Genomic DNA, 15,885 nt, shown 5'->3' with positions numbered 1-15,885 from the left:
CACGTGTCCTTCAGCACCTGAGGTGCAGACACCTTTGACCAGTGTTATAACACTATCAAGGATACCCATTACTTCATTCCTCGCCCTCACTTTTGGGAATCCGACCACTTGGGTGTGCTCCTTTTTCCTGCATATTGGCAGCGACCAAAGAGTGCACCCCCAGCAGAGGAACAACTCCAGGACTGCTTGGAGTTGATAGATTAGATAATATTCAAGGACTCGGAAACGGACTTGAAATAATACCGCATTTGTTACTGACTTCACAAGGAAATGTGTGGAGGAGTGTGTTCCCACAAAAAACATCAGAGTGTTCCCCAGCCAGAAGCTTTGGATAAACCAGGAATTCCACATTTTTCCGAGGACCAGATCTTTGGCATTTAAGTCTGGCAATGCAGTCAGACAAGTCCAGATACAACCTTGATAAGGCAATCAAAGACTAAAAGGAGCTTTCGCAAAACGGGAGGATAAGATAGATGTTTGGCAGCTGCAGCAGGGCTTGCACTCCATCACTTCCACCAAGGAGAAACTACAGGGCAGCTCAAGCAACAACCAAGCATCACTCCGAGACGAGCCCAATGCGCTCTACGCGAGCTATGATAGGGAGAACGATGTGCCTTCCCAGGCCCCCATAGCCCTTGATGGTATTACGATCTCAGTCACAGAGACCAATGTCAGAAGATCTTTCAGGAGGGGGAACCTTCAAAGCGTCAGGACTGGATGATATACCTGGTCGTGTTCTTCAAACCTGTCCAAAACCAACAGCTGGAGTGTTTGCAGATATCTACAACCTCGGATTACTGAGTTCTGAGCTTCCCATCTGCTTTAAAAGAGAAAATAATATAATTAAGCAGTGCCCAAGAAGAGGACGGGCATGTGCCTCAGTGACTGACTGACGGCACTAACATCCCTGGCAATGAAGTGCTTTGAGGGGTTAGTTATGGCGTACATTAACTCCGAACTCAAGAACCTGGAACCACTACAAACAGCACACTGCCACAACAATGGAGGGTGCAATCTCACTGGCTCTCCACTCTGCACTGGACCACTTGGATAATAAAAACACATACGTCAGGCTGATGTTCGGAGACTACAGCTCAGAATTCAACATCATCATCTCCTCCAAACTGGTTATCAAGCTCACAAAACAGGGACTCTTCCTCTTCAAGAGACCACAAACAGTATGATTGGCAACACTTCCTCCATGATAATCAGAACAGGAGCATCTCAAGGCTGCGTGCTCAGCTCCCTTTTCTACACACATCTGCAGTCGGACACAGTTCCAACTCAATCTTCAAATTCGCAGATGACACCACCATTGTAAGACGAATTACTGATGATGTTGAGTCAGAGTATATGAGGGAGATTAATTGTCTGACTGACTGGTGCCAGAACAACAACCTTGCACTCGATGTCAGTAAAACCAAGGAACTAATTGTTGACTTAGGATGAGGAAGGTAGAGGATCACAAACCTGTTGTCATTGATGCGGCAGTGATGGAGAGTCAAAAACGTCAAATTCCTGGGCGGGCATATCCACGGAGATCTGTCCAGGACACAGCATGTTGATGTAATCATAAAGCAAGCCTATCAATGCCTCTATTTCCTTAGATCTGGTATGTCAATGAATACTCTCTTGAACTTCTAGATGTATAGTAGATAGCATATTGGGCACATATAATAATGCACAGTACGATAGCAAAACACAGGGAGACAGAAATAGACATGCATAATAAAGTGGAAGTGATTCAATATGAAAGATGGTGGACTATAAATTTAAAAGTGCAAAAATATAATTGTATTCCTAGTGGCTCACATCTAGGTCACAAAACACTCCATAATGATAAAGTACCTATTGGAATGCAGTTGCTATTGTGAAGTAGCAAATAAATAAATCAATTTACACAATTGCCATCAATATTATCTGGGCAATATCACAGTGATACGAATTAGAAAAACTGGTCTAAAATTTGGCCATGATTCAAGGCCAGATAACTCCATGTCTTCTTTGGATTATTTATGTATACTGACTGCAGACTTAGTCATAAACGTATAATTTGAAAGTACAAGTAATGTAGAATTCACAGCCAGAGTTCAGTGGTGATTTTTATAATAGACTAGACCAAGTGGGACCCGTTGGGTCTATGGCACATGAGGCCTGGTCCCCCAATGTAACCCATTCCCCCAACGCAATAGTCCACCGCTCACCCGTTCCCCCAACGCAATATTCCACCACTCACCCATAGCACCAAATTATGCAGGGGCGGCTCATTTCCCCTTATTCACCCAGCCTCATTTAAAACCTTTTTTTTAAATGCTATTACACCTGCTAGGACTCAATGTCCTGGGATTGCAACATTGTAGCGGGCAGGGCTACAAACCCACTGTGACAGCTGTAACTGCCAGTGCAGAAGGAAGACATTTCTCAAAGTGGGATTTTGTAAAGTTAAACGTGCAAAATATAACATCAATCTGTCTGAACAAAACTTGATAAAAACACACAAGACAATTGTGAGTAAGATGGTGCAAAAATTGTAGCGCAATCGTGTACCGTTTTGGCGTAGTTCAGGCCATGATGCACACACGCGCAGACAAGATGCAAGTTTTGGTAATATATAGATATACAAGGATGAAGAGATGCAGAGATTTAAAGGGTAAAATACAGAATGTGTTGTTTATATTAAGATGCAGAAGCAAAATTATTGGGAGCAGTAGACATGGGTTAGTGGCAGCTCATCAAGCTTCACTCTCCAAGGACTAACAGCAGCAATGTTTGGTACTTTTCTTCAGAGAGGCAATGTGGATGTTGGAACTCGTCCCTTCCAACCCAACCCATCCCCTCCCCAGGTACTTTCCGCTCCAACCGCTGGAGATGCAACACCTGTCCCTTTACCTCCCCCCTCGACTCCATCCAAGTCCCCAGGGCCCGATGGTCTGCATCCCAGAGTACTGAAGGAAGTGGCTCTAGAAATCGTGGATGCATTGGTGATAATTTTCCAATGTTTTATAGACTCAGGATCAGTTCCTGTGGATTGGAGGGCAGCTAATGTTATCTCACTTTTTAAGAAAGGCGGGAGAGAGAAAACAGGGAATTATAGACCAGTTAACCTGACATCGGTGGTGGGGAAGATGCTGGAGTCAATTATAAAAGATGAAATAGCCAAACATTTGGCTAGCAGTAACAGGATCGGTCCGAGTCGGCATGGATTTACGAAGGGGAAATCATGCTTGACTAATCTTCTCGAATTTTTTAAAGATGTAACTAGGAAAATGGACAAGGGAGAGCCAGTGGACGTAGTGTACCTGGACTTTCAGAAAGCATTTGATAAGGTTCCACACAAAAGATTAGTGGGCAAAATTAGGGCACATGGTATTGGGGATAGAGTGCTGACATGGATAGAGAAGTGGTTGGCAGACAGGAAACAAAGAGTAGGGATTAACGTGTCCCTTTCAGAATGACAGGCAGTGACTAGTGGGGTACCGCAAGGCTCGGTGCTGGGACTGCAGCTATTTACAATATACATCAATGATTTGGATGAAAGGATTCAAAGTAACATTAGCAAATTTGCAGATGACACAAAGCTGGGTGGCAGTGTGAACTGTGAGGAGGATGCTATGAGAATGCAGGTTGACGGAAGGTTGGCGAAGTGGGCAGATGAAGTTTAATGCAGATAAATGTGAGGTTATCCAATTTGGTAGCAAAAATAGGAAGGCAGATTACTATCTAAATGGCGAAGTACAACAGGATCCGGGGGTCCTTGTTCATCAGTCTATGAAAGTAACCGTGCAGGTACAGCAGGCAGTGAAGAAAGCGAATGGCATGTTGGCCTTTATAACACGAGGAATCGAATATAGGAGCAAAGAGGTCTTTATGCAGTTGTACAGAGCCCTAGTGAGACCACACCTGGTGTGCAGTTTTGGTCCCATAATTTGAGGAAGGACATTCTTGCTATTGAGGGAGTGCAGCGTAGGTTTACAAGTTTAATTCCCAGGATGGCGGGACTGTCAAATGCTGAGAGAATGGAGCAGCGGGGCTTCTACACTCTGGAGTTTAGAAGGATGAGAGGGCATCTCATGTTAAGGGTTTGGACACGCTAGAGGCAGGAAACATGTTCCCGATGTTGGGGGAGTCCAGAACCAGGGGCCATAGTTTAAGAAGGAGTAAGCCATTTAGAACGGAGACAAGGAAACACTTTTTCTCAGAGTGGCGAGTCTGTAGAATTATCTGCCTCAGAGGGCGGTTGAGGCAGGTTCAACCTGGATGCTTTCAAGAGAGAGCTAGATAGGGCTCTTAAAAATAGCAGAGTCGGGATATGGGGAGAAGGCAGGAACGGGGCACTGATTGGGGATGATCAGCCATGATCACATTGAATGGCTCGAAGGGCCGAATGGCCTACTCCTGCACCTATAAGGACCCAAACAGTCTTACCACATGAGTCTGAGGTTCACTTGCACCTCCTCCAACCTCATCTACTGTTCTAGTTGTCAACTTCTCTACATCGACGAGACCAAGCGCAGACTCAGTGATCATTTCGCTGAATACCTCCGCTCAGTCCGTCTTAACCTACCTGATCGCCCGGTGGCTCAGCACTTCAACTCCCCCTTCCATTCCCAATCTGACCTGGGCCTCCTCCAGTCAGTGAAGCCCAGCGCAAATTGGAGGAACAGCACCTCATATTTCACTTGGATAGTTCACACCCCAGCAGACTGAACATTGACTTCCCAACATTCCCCCTTCCCAGCTCTCCCACTATCTTACTGTCTCTGACTACATTCTATCTTTGTCCCGCCCCCTCCCGACATCAGTCTGAAGAAGCATCTCGACCGAAAAACGTCATCCATTCCTTCTCTCCAGAGATGCTGCCCGACCCGTTGAGTTACTGTAGCATTTTGTGTCTACCTTCAATTTAAACCAGCATCTGCAGCTCTTTCCTACACAATATGGATGTTGGTGTATTTTGCCAACATTCACTACCTTAGCTTACAGCAGAATGTTCACACTTCTAATTTTTGCCAAATTGCTTTCAGCTAGTCTGCATCGCAGTTTGCCAACATCCTTTCACTGTCTGTTTCAGGCTCTGTCAGAACCCACTGCAGTTGCGTGGCTGACATCGATGTACCGTGTGTCCTTTTTTAAAATGAGGCCAGTAGCGAATATGCAGCGGAAGAACAGATGTGGATAAGGTGGTAAAGAGGCACAAGGCATACTTGCCTTTGTCAGTTGGAAAATATAAAAGTTAGATGACCAGGTTGCAGCTGTGCAAAACTTTGATCAGCACACATTCGATGTAAGTGTGCCATTCTGGTTGCCACATTACACGAAGGATCTGAAAGCCTTGAAAAGGGTGCAAAAGAGGTTCACCAGGATGCCACCTGGATTAGAATGTACTGGCTGTTACAAGAGGTTAAACATTGAATTGTTTTCCCTGGAGTGTATAACAGTGGTGTAGGGGCCACACAGATGCTGCTGGTAGAGCTGTGCCTCAACACCAGACTTCTGTTTTATCCTGACGTCGGGCACTGTGTGCGCAGAGTTTGCATATTCTCCCTGCGATCATGTATGGATGCTCCAGTTTCTTCCTACATCGTAAACTGTGTGAGACTGTATGCTGCAGATGCAAGTTTACAAAAAAAAAGACAAAGTGCTGGAGTAACTTAGTGGGTCGGGTAGCATCCCTGCAGAACATGGATACATGACGTTTCGGGTCGGGACACATCTGAAGAAGGGTCCCCCATCCAAAATGTTGAGTTCTCCTGCACTTGTCTTTTTCTGGGAGTTGGCTTTGGGATTAACAAAATTGCCTCTAATGTATAGGGGGGGGGGGGGGGGGGGGGGAAAAAGTGGGAAAGAATGTGTGTGATGACAATTTTAATTACAAAAAATTGAATTGTATTGTGTATTGTATTGTATTGTATGTGAACAGGTGATCGTGATCAGTATGGACTCAATGGGTCGAAGGGCCTGTTACCATGCTGTATCTCTAAAAACTAAACTTAAAAAAATATTAATTTATGAGAGCCATCGATAGGGTAGTCTTATTCCCCCCCCCCCACCCACCCACGGAACTGTAAAATACTAAAGGACATTTATGATCTATGGAAGATCCTTTATGAATAGAGGAATACAAAAATACATGAAATGCAAGTCAAAGTTAAACATTTCTGAATATGTGAACAGAAAATTATCCCCGAGATAGATTTATCAACTTTTTCTGAAGCCTTTCAAATAACGAGGGAATTAATCATCTGTATACTGTCATACGATCTTGCAAAACATAACTACAACATATTTGATAAAGCTGTGGACACTTATTCAGTTTTTAATTTTGTTGCAAATTTATCAACGATATTAACGTTTGGCTACTCCAAGACCCAAAGCAGGCACAAGTGAATTGAAGATTCTCTTTTTTAATTTGGTATAACAAAAAATAACATGGTATGCGGTTTGAGCGCGGCAAATCAACCCAACCTGCAAGCTGCTACCTGGCGGCAACCGATTAGGATCCAAAATGGTGAATCGGCAGTGAGCTGCTGATGTGTTGATCAATGGGCCCAGACGCGGCGAGGACACACCAAATTTCGTTATGTATGTGTTTGAGGGAATTATTTCGTTTTCCGGATGAACTGTCTGTCCTGCTGAGTGTTTCCAGCAATTACTGTTCTTATTTTTAAGGTTTCCAGTACCTGCAGTTTCCCTAAACTATTCACCAGTGCAGTGTGTATGTACAGCAAGAAAACATGGGCGCTCAACAACGGATTTCCTTCCATAGCACCATTCCTGGATATGAATTATAATGCGAGTGGGAAGCAACCGGAGAACGTGGTTGGGAAAGGATGGGGGTGGAGAATACGGAGTGCGTCAGGCGGCAAGTCGCCATTTTTATTTTAAGATGCGGCCTTGAGTGGAACAAACTGCAGGAGGGAGGGGTATCACTTTGATGGCGGATCCTGCCTGACGGATAAAGGCGGGGAGGGGCGACACCCGCTCTTACTTCCTTCCTCCCCCCTCCCTCCCACCCTCCCACCGCTTCCTCGCAACGACGCCGTATAAACCCGACAAACGTATGGCTTTTCACCTAAAAAGTACCTCCGCGGCTCTGCTGTCATCGCTCCCGCAGCTCCTGGGAGGTGCGGCTTTCTGCTCTCATCCGCGGCGTTGGCTTCTCGCTGCTTCGCTCGCCCCCCACCACCCCCGTCCTCCCCAAGCCCCTGAGCCCAGGCCGCTGTCCCTTGTGGCCTGCGCCTACAACCCGAGCACACAATGAGGTGCCATCGCTCTCTCTGCCCCCGCCGGCCGGCCTCCCTCCCTCCTGCCCGCACGCTCCCGCAACCGCTCGCGCCTGCCCGCTCCCGCTCTCCTCGCTGCCGCGCGCAACCGCTCTCCTCCCGCTCTCCTCGCTGCCGCGCGCTCCCGCTCCCGCCCGCTCTCCTCGCTCCCGCGCGCACCCGCTCCCGCCCGCTCTCCTCCTCCTCCCTCCCGCGCGCTCCCGCTCTCCTCCTCCCTCCCGCGCGCACCCGCTCTCCTCCTCCCTCCCGCGCGCTCCCGCTCTCCTCCTCCCTCCCGCGCGCACCCGCTCTCCTCCTCCCTCCCGCGCGCTCCCGCTCTCCTCCTCCCTCCCGCGCGCACCCGCTCTCCTCCTCCCTCCCGCCGCTCGCTCCTGGCGCCAGCACCAACCACACCCCCGCCTGCCCTTCCAATTGGCCCCTCCGCCTCCAGTATGCTCCTCGCCCATTGGTCTCTCCCAAGGGCATGTGCGGTCGAGCTCCCTTCGCCGCCTTTACCTCGGGGCAGCGCCGCCGCCGCCACCTCGCTGTCGACCCGCACTCGGTAACAAGTCCTCCCCTCACTCACCATATCACCGTCCGGACCGATATTGCCCGCGCCTCCTTCACTCCATCAGGTCATGCCGCCTGGGCCGTAAAGAAAGGGAGGCTGTTCCTATGGCGACCACGACTGTCGGCGACCAACGTCATGTGACCAGCCGTCTGCTCCAATCGAAAGGCGAGTTCCGCCGATGACATCATGGAAGAGCCTCTCGGCAGTGTCGCGTCGTGCTACTGGCTGGGCTCGCCGCTTCAAGGCGCTGATTGGTCGCCATTCACATAACCCGAGTAACCGCGTTGCCATAGGAACGGGGGGGGGGGGCAGTAATGTAGTTTTTAGAATGGAATATTACAAAATATTCCCAAAGGATAGATTTATGGGACATAATGCTGAGATGATTCACCATTCCCATTACCTTTATTGTCAAATTAAGAAGTATTGTGTTTTTCATTGTCATAGATGCAAAAGCAAAGGCCATTCAAGAGTCAAGTCAAGATTCAAGAGAGTTTATTGTCATGTGTCCCTGATAGGACAATGAAATTCTTGCTTTGCTTTAGCACAACAGAATAATAATAATAATACATTTTATTTGTATAGCGCTTTTCAAGGACTCAAAGTCGCTTTACATGGTGAGTCAAGAACAAAACAAAATAGAGCAGTAAGACAGAGATGCAAAGGGGAGGGGGATATGGGACTAAGGGTATGCAGAGGTGAAGAGATGGGTCTTGAGGCGGGACTGGAAGATGGTGAGGGACTCAGAAGTTCGGATCAATTGTGGGAGGGAGTTCCAGAGCCTGGGAGCTGCCCTGGAGAAGGCTCTTGTCTCCAAAAGTGCAGAGGTTGGATTTCAGAATGGAGAGGAGACCGGCTGAAATGGATCTGAGGGACCGTGAGGGTTGGCAGGGGGAGAGGAGGTCAGTGAGATAAGGGGGGGGGGGCAAGTGGTTGAGGGCTTTGTAGGTGAGGACCAGGATTTTGTAGATGATCCGGTGGGAAATGGGAAGCCAGTGAATTTCTTTGAGGACTGGGGTGATGTGGTGCCAGGATTTAGTGTGGGTAATGAGTCGGGTGGCTGCATTCTGGACCAGTTGGAGTCGGTTGATGTTGCTGGAATTAATGCCAAGAGAGTTACAGTAGTCCAGTCGGGAGGAGATGAAGGCATGGATGAGTCTTTCAGCAGCGGGGGGTGTGAGAGAGGGTCTGATTTTGGCAATGTTGCGGAGGTGAAAAAATGATGTTTTGACAACATGGCGGATGTGAGGCTCAAGGGAGAGGTTTGAGTCAATGATCACGCCAAGGTTGCGGGCCTGAGGAGATGAGGAGACAGTGCCGTCAATAGTGAGAGCGGGGTTGTTAATTTTGGTAAGTGTTGATTTGGAGCCAATGAGGAGAAATTCTGTTTTGTTACTGTTTAATTTAAGGAAGTTGAGTTGCATCCAAGATTTGATGGCTGACAGGCAGGAGTTGATATGGGAGAGAGGGTGGTGGTGGGGGGACTTGGTGCTGAGATAGATCTGGGTGTCATCAGCATAGCAGTGGAAGTCCAGTTTGAAGTGACGGAGTATATGACCAAGCGGGAGGATGTAGATGATGAAGAGGAGGGGACGGAGAACAGAGCCTTGGGGAACGCCTTGAGTGACAGTGGTTGTAGCAGAGTTGTGGTTATGGAGAGAGATGAAGTGGGATCGGTTGGAAAGGTAGGAACGGAGCCAGCTGAGTGCAGAACCTTCAATGCCAAGGTCTTTAAGTCTGGTAAGCAGGATGTTATGGTTCACGGTATCGAAGGCCGCACTCAGGTCGAGGAGGATGAGGATGTTGAGGGAACCAGTGTCAGCAGAGGTGAGGAGGTCGTTGAGGACTTTGAGGAGAGCAGTTTCTGTGCTATGGAGGGGGCAAAATCCAGATTGGAGGGGTTCAAGTAGGTTATACGCAAGGAGGTGGGAATGAAGTTGCGACGCAACGATACGCTCCAAGGTTTTTGAAAGAAAGGGGAGGTTTGAGATTGGGCGGTAGTTAATGAGAGAGGAGGGATCAAGACCAGGTTTCTTTAAGATTGGTGTGACAGCAGCAGTTTTGAAAGCAGAGGGGACAATTCCTTGGGACAATGAGGAGTTGAAGAGATTAATGAGGTAGGGGCAGAGAACGGGGAGGCAGGACTTCAGCAGGGGAGTGGGGAGAGGGTCGAGGGAGCAGGTAGTGGGTTTGGAAGAGCTAATGAGTTTGGAGATTTCAGTAGGGGTGACCAGGTCAAACTGGGAGAGGAAGCAGTGTGGAGGAGGGGTAAGGAGGTCAGTGGAGATGTTGAAAGGAGGGGCCTTGGTAGGTGGTGGAGTAGATGCTGGGGAGTCGGGTACAGGGGATAAAGATTGATAGATGGTGCTGATTTTGTCAGCGAAAAAGTGGAGGAATGAGTTGCAGACATCCGGAGTAGAGGTAGGGAGAGTGTTGGCTCGAGGCTTGAGGAGGTTGCCCACTGTGGAGAAGAGGGTTCTGTGTTTAAGGCAGGGGTCGGTGAATATGGAGGAAAGGTAGGCAGATTTTGCAGCAATGAGGGCATCTTTGTAGGCAGTGAGGTGGAGTTTGTAAGCTTCATGGTGAACTGTGAGAGATGATTTCTTTGTGAGTCGTTCAAGTCGGCGACCAGTCTGTTTCAGCTTACGAAGTGCAGGTGTGTACCAAGGTGAAGATGTGTTAAAAGTTACGGATCTTGTTTTGAGGGGGGCCAGAGTGTCAAGGGAGGTAGACAAGGTGGAGTTGAGATGGTTTGTGAGATCATCAGGTGAGATGCGAGTTGAGTCCAGGGGGAGAGTAGTGGAGAGCAGGTCAGAGAGATGGTGGGGATCGATGGATTTTAGATTACGGAAGGTGATTTCTCGGAGGAAGCGAGGGCGAGGTTTCGGAGAAGGGATGGTGAACCGTATAAGCTTATGATCAGAGAGGGGGAAGAGGATGGAGGTCGAGTACCGGTTGATTTGTGGAGCAGACCAGGTCAAGGATGTGACCTTTGTCATGGGTGGGAAAGGAGACGTGCTGAGTGAGAGAGAAGTTGTCAAGTAAAAAGGCGAATTCAGATGCGAGCTTGCAGGTGGGGGAGTCCATATGAATATTTAAGTCACCAAGTAGCAGCAGACGTGGGGAGAGAGATGAGGCAAGTGTGAGGAGTTCAGTGAAGTCAGATAGGAAGGAGGGGTTTGGTTTAGGTGGCCGGTAAATGAGGATGACTGTCATGGAGGAAAGGGCTTTGAAGGCGAGGAATTCAAATGATGCTACTGGGGGAGGGTGAGTTCAGTGATCGGAAAGTTCTGGTTGAAAATAACAGCGAGGCCACCTCCATGGCGGGAGGGGCGCGGTTTGGAGATGTAATTAAATCCAGGTGGGGATGCTTGATTGAGGGAGAAGAAGACATTGGGTTGTTGCCAAGTTTCAGTGAGCAGAAGGAAGTCGAGGGTGTAGTCAAGGATTAGTTCATAGAGGGCAGGGGCTTTGTTGTTGAGCGACCGGGTGTTGAGGAGGGCAAAGTTGGCATTGTGAGAGGGTGGAGGGATGGGGGCAGGCTGGAGAGATCCGAGGTTGTCCCAGTTGACAGTATGTGTGTACGCATTGACTACAAAACAGATCAGTGTGTCCATATGCTATTATATACGTAAATACATGAATAAATAAACTGATAAAGTGCAAATAACAGATAATGGGCTATTAACGTTCAGAGTTTTGTCCGAGCCAAGTTTAATAGCCTGATGGCTGTGGGGAATTAGCTATTCCTGAACCTGGTCGTTGCAGTCTTCAGGCTCCTGTACCTTCTACCCGAAGGTAGCAGGGAGATGAGTGTGTGGCCAGGATGGTTTGGGTCCTTGATGATACTGCCAGCCTTTTTGAGGCAGCGACTTCCATAGATCCCCTCGATGGAAGGGAGGTCAGAGCCGATGATGGACTGGGCAGTGTTTACTACTTTTTGTAGTCTTTTACTCTCCAGAGCGCTCAAGTTGCCGAACCAAGCCACGATGCAACCGGTCAGCATGCTCTCTACTGTGCACCTGTAGAAGTTAGAGACAGTCCTCCTTGACAAACCGACTCTCCATAATCTTCTCAGGAAGTAGAGGCGCTGATGTGCTTTCTTAATAATTGCATCAGTGTTCTCGGACCAGGAAAGATCTTCAGAGATGTGCATGCCCAGGAATTTGAAGCTCTTGACCCTTTCAACCATCGACCCGTTGATATAAACGGGACTGTGGGTCCCCATCCTACTCCATCCAAAGTCCACAATCAGTTCCTTGGTTTTGCTGGTGTTGAGGGCCAGATTATTGTGCTGGCACCATATGGAAAGTCGCTCGATCTCTCTTCTATATTCTGACTCATCCCCATCAGTGATACGTCCCACAACAGTGGTGTCGTCAGCGAACTTGATGATGGAGTTCGCACTATGACCGGCTACGCAGTCATGAGTATAGAGTAAGTACAGCAGGGGGCTGAGCACGCAGCCTTGAGGTGCTCCCATGCTGATTGTTATCGAGTCTGACACATTTCCACCAATACGAACAGACTGATCTGTGAATGAGGAAGTCGAGGATCCAATTGCAGAGGGATGCGCAGAGACCCAGTTCTGCGAGTTTGATAACCAGCTTGGAGAGGATGATTGTATTAAATGCCGAGCTGTAATCAATGAATAACAGCCTGACATATGAGTTTTTGTTGTCCAAGTGGTCCAGAGCGGAGTGGAGGACCAGCGAGATCGCATCCACCATTGATCTGTTGTGGCGGTAAGCGAACTGCAGTTGGTCCAGGTTTTTGCCGAGTTAGGAGTTAATTTGCACCATGATCAACCTCTCAAAGCACTTCATCACCACAGGCGTTACTGCCACTGGTCGATAGTCATTGAGGCACGTCACCTTACTCTTCTTAGGCACTGGTATAATTGATGCCCTTTTGAAGCAGATGGGAACCTCGGACCTCAGAAGTTAGAGGTTGAAAATGTCCGTAAAAACTCCCGCCAGTTGGTCCGCACAGGTTTTTAGAACACGACCAGGTATACCATCAGGTCCAGGCGCTTTTCGAGGGTTCACCCCTCTGAAGGGTTTCCTGATGTCGGCCTCTGTGACTGAGACAGAAATACCATCACAGCGTATGGGGGCTCGGGAAGGCACATCTGTGTTCTCCCTATCAAAGCGTGCGTAAAACTGAGCTCATCAGGGAGTGATGTTTCGCCGACATTCGAGCTGCCTCCTGGTTTCGCCTTGTAGGAGGTGATTGCATTCAGGCCCCGCCACAGCTGTCGAACATCTGTCTCATCCTCCAGTTTGGAGCAGAAGTCCCTTTTGGCCTTTTTGATGGCCTTACCAAGGTCATACCTGGACTTCTTGTAGACCACTGTATCATCAGACATGAATGCCCGGTGTCTGGCCTTCAGAAGAGTGCGGATCTCAAAGTTCATCCAAGGTTTCTGATTGGGAAACACTTGGAAGGTTTTGGTGGGGATGCAGTCCTCCACACATTTCTTAATGAAGTCTGCAACGACTGTGGAGTTTTCGTTAAGTCCGTTGCCGAGTCCTTGAACATTGCCCAGTCTACAGACTACAAACAGTCCTGTAGTTGTTCCTCTGCCCCCCTCCCTCCGACCAGTTCTGTACTGTCCTCACATCTGGGGGTGCGCTCTTTAATTGCTGCCTGTAGGGATTTACCGAAGTGAGGGCGAGGGATAGAGCGATAGGGATTCTTGATGCTGGTGTAGCAGTGGTCGAGGGTGTTTGGTCCTCTGGTGCAGCAGGAGACATGTTGGTGGAAGTTAGGGAGTGATTTCTTTAGGTTTGCCTTACTGAAGTCCCCAGCAATGGTGGTAAATGCCTCGCGGTAAGACGTCTGGTGTTTGTTGACCACGACGTGCAGCTCCTCCAGTGCCAGGCGGATGTCTGCCTGGCGTGGGATGTAGACCGCGGTCAAGATGATGGAAGCGAATTCCCTTGGGAGGTAGAAGAAACGGCACTTCACCGCCAGATGTTCGAGGTGTGGAGAGCAGGAGTTGGACAGGATTGCCACGTCTGAGCACCACGCAGTTGACCATGAGGCAGACGCCCTCTCCTCTCCCAGATGCCAGTGTACGGTCCATACGGTGGATGGAGAACCCTTCAGGCTGGGCCGCTGAGTCTGGGGAGCTGGAGGTGAGCCATGTCTCTGTGAAACAGAACACAGAGCATTCCCTCAGCTCCCTTTGATAAAGCAGCCTTGCCCTTAAGTCCTCCACTTTGTTTTCAAGGGACTGTACATTTGTCAGTAGAATAGTAGGGAGAGGGGGCCGAAGTCCCCTCCAGCCTGCTCTCCCATTCAACCAACCCATCACTTGTCTTCTACCTCAACGCAATCTTCTTAATATATCCTCTTTTTTCCTTATGTGTAGGAAGGAAATGCAGATGCTGGTTTAAACAGAAGATAGATAGAAAAAGCTGGAGTAATTCAGCGAGGCCGGCAGCATCTTTGGAGAGAAGGAATTGGTGACAATAGGTGCAGGAGTAGGCCATTCAATATTGATCATGGCTGATCATCCACAATCAGTACCCTGTTCCTGCCTTCTCGCCAGATCCCCTGACTCCACTATCTTTAAGAGAATTAGCCTCCACTGCCTTCTGAGGCAGAGAATTCCACAGATTCACAACTCTCTGCGTGAAAAAGGTTTTCCTCATCTACGTTCTAAATGGCCTACCCCTAATTCTTAAACTGTGGCTCCTAGTTCTGGATTCCCCCAACATCGGGAACATGTTTCCTGCCGCTAGCATGTCCAATCCCTTAATAATCTTTTATGTTTCAATAAGATCCCTTCTCATCCTAAATTCCAGAATATACAAGCCCAGCCACTCCATTCTATCTACATATGACTGTCCCGCCATCTCGGGGAATTAACCTTGTGAACCTACTCTGCATTTCCCCAACAGCAAGATTGTCCTTCCTCAAATTTGGAGACCAAAACTTCACACAATACTCCAGGTGTCGTCTCACTAGGGCCCTGTACAACTGCAGAAGGAACTCTTTGCTCCTATACTCAACTCCTCTTGTTATGAAGGCCAACATGCCATTAGCTTTCTTCACTGCTTGCTGTACCTGCATGCTTACTTTCAGTGACTGATGAACAAGGACCCCCAGATCTTGTACTTCCCCTTTTCCCAACTTGACACCATTCAGATAATAATCTGCCACTGTTTTTACTACCAAAGTGGATAACCTCACATTTATCCACATCAAACTGCATCTGCGCACTCACCCAACCTGTCCAAGTCACCCTGCATCCTCACACTTCACACTGCCACCCAGCTTTGAGTCATCTGCAAATTTGCTAATGTTACTTTTAATCCCTTCATCTAAATCATTAATGTATATAGTAAATAGCTGCGGTCCCAGAACCGAGCCTTGACGTTTTGGGTCGGGTCTGAAGAAGTGTCTCAACCCAAAATGTCGCCCATTCCTTCTCTCCAGAGATGCTGCCTGTCCCGCTGAATTACTCTAGCTTTTTGTGCCTATCTTCTCTTTTTTCCTTAATTCTCCATTCCAAAAAATTCTCCTCATTTCAGCTTTCAATGGCCATGTTCATATTTTGGCCCTACTTGTCATTCCTGTTTGTAGACTCCACAGCTGAGGTGAAAAAAATCCCAATATCTACCATGTCAAGGCCATTAAGATTTGTATATGGTTTAATGAAGTCACCTCTCTTCTAAACTTTGGAGAATGGAGACTGAACCTACTCATCATTTCTTTCGAAGATAGACACAAAAAAAGCTGGAGTAACTCAGCAGGTCAGACAGCATCTCCGGAGAAAATGAATAGATGACATTTTGGGTCGAGCCCCTTCTTCAGCATCTGCAGTTCCTTCCTACAACAATTCTTCATATTGACAGACTCACCATCCAATGAACCAGTCAGGAGAAATTTCTTCATGGCTAATTTTTGGAATGCATTTTCCAAAGTGCACAAAGTTGCAGTGGTGCCGCGGGCCGAGTCCGAGCCCGGGGACTAGGACTGGGACTTGGCCCGGGTTGGAGCCGTGGGCCGAGCCCGGGGACTGGGCCTGGGCTGGAAACAAGG

The 15,885-nt window shown here is 48.4% G+C and overlaps 1 protein-coding gene across 8 annotated transcripts in view; it reads right to left on the bottom strand.

Annotated features, from left to right (window-relative positions):
- The window catches only part of atrx (ATRX chromatin remodeler), a 246,827-nt gene extending 238,929 nt beyond the window's left edge, over positions 1-7,898 (bottom strand). For 2 of the 8 annotated variants that reach the window (XM_033030127.1, XM_033030128.1), the window contains exons 1-2: positions 7,084-7,206; positions 1,471-1,542 (exon numbers count right to left, since the gene is read on the bottom strand). In XM_033030127.1, the coding sequence (XP_032886018.1) occupies positions 1,471-1,542; positions 7,084-7,103 (92 nt within the window). In that variant the 5' untranslated portion in view covers positions 7,104-7,206. Of the gene's footprint in view, positions 1-1,470; positions 1,543-6,479; positions 6,958-7,072; positions 7,233-7,848 lie in introns of those variants that run through there. The other 6 variants (XM_033030130.1, XM_033030133.1, XM_033030134.1 and 3 more) reach the window with 5 other exon arrangements.
- Between the last annotated feature and the right edge of the window lie 7,987 nt (positions 7,899-15,885).

This window comes from Amblyraja radiata, chromosome 12, assembly GCF_010909765.2.
Source record: "Amblyraja radiata isolate CabotCenter1 chromosome 12, sAmbRad1.1.pri, whole genome shotgun sequence".
Classification (NCBI taxonomy): Eukaryota; Metazoa; Chordata; class Chondrichthyes; order Rajiformes; family Rajidae; genus Amblyraja; species Amblyraja radiata.
The sequence above is the reverse complement of the archived record's forward strand: the minus strand, read 5'-3'. Positions and strand labels throughout refer to the sequence as shown.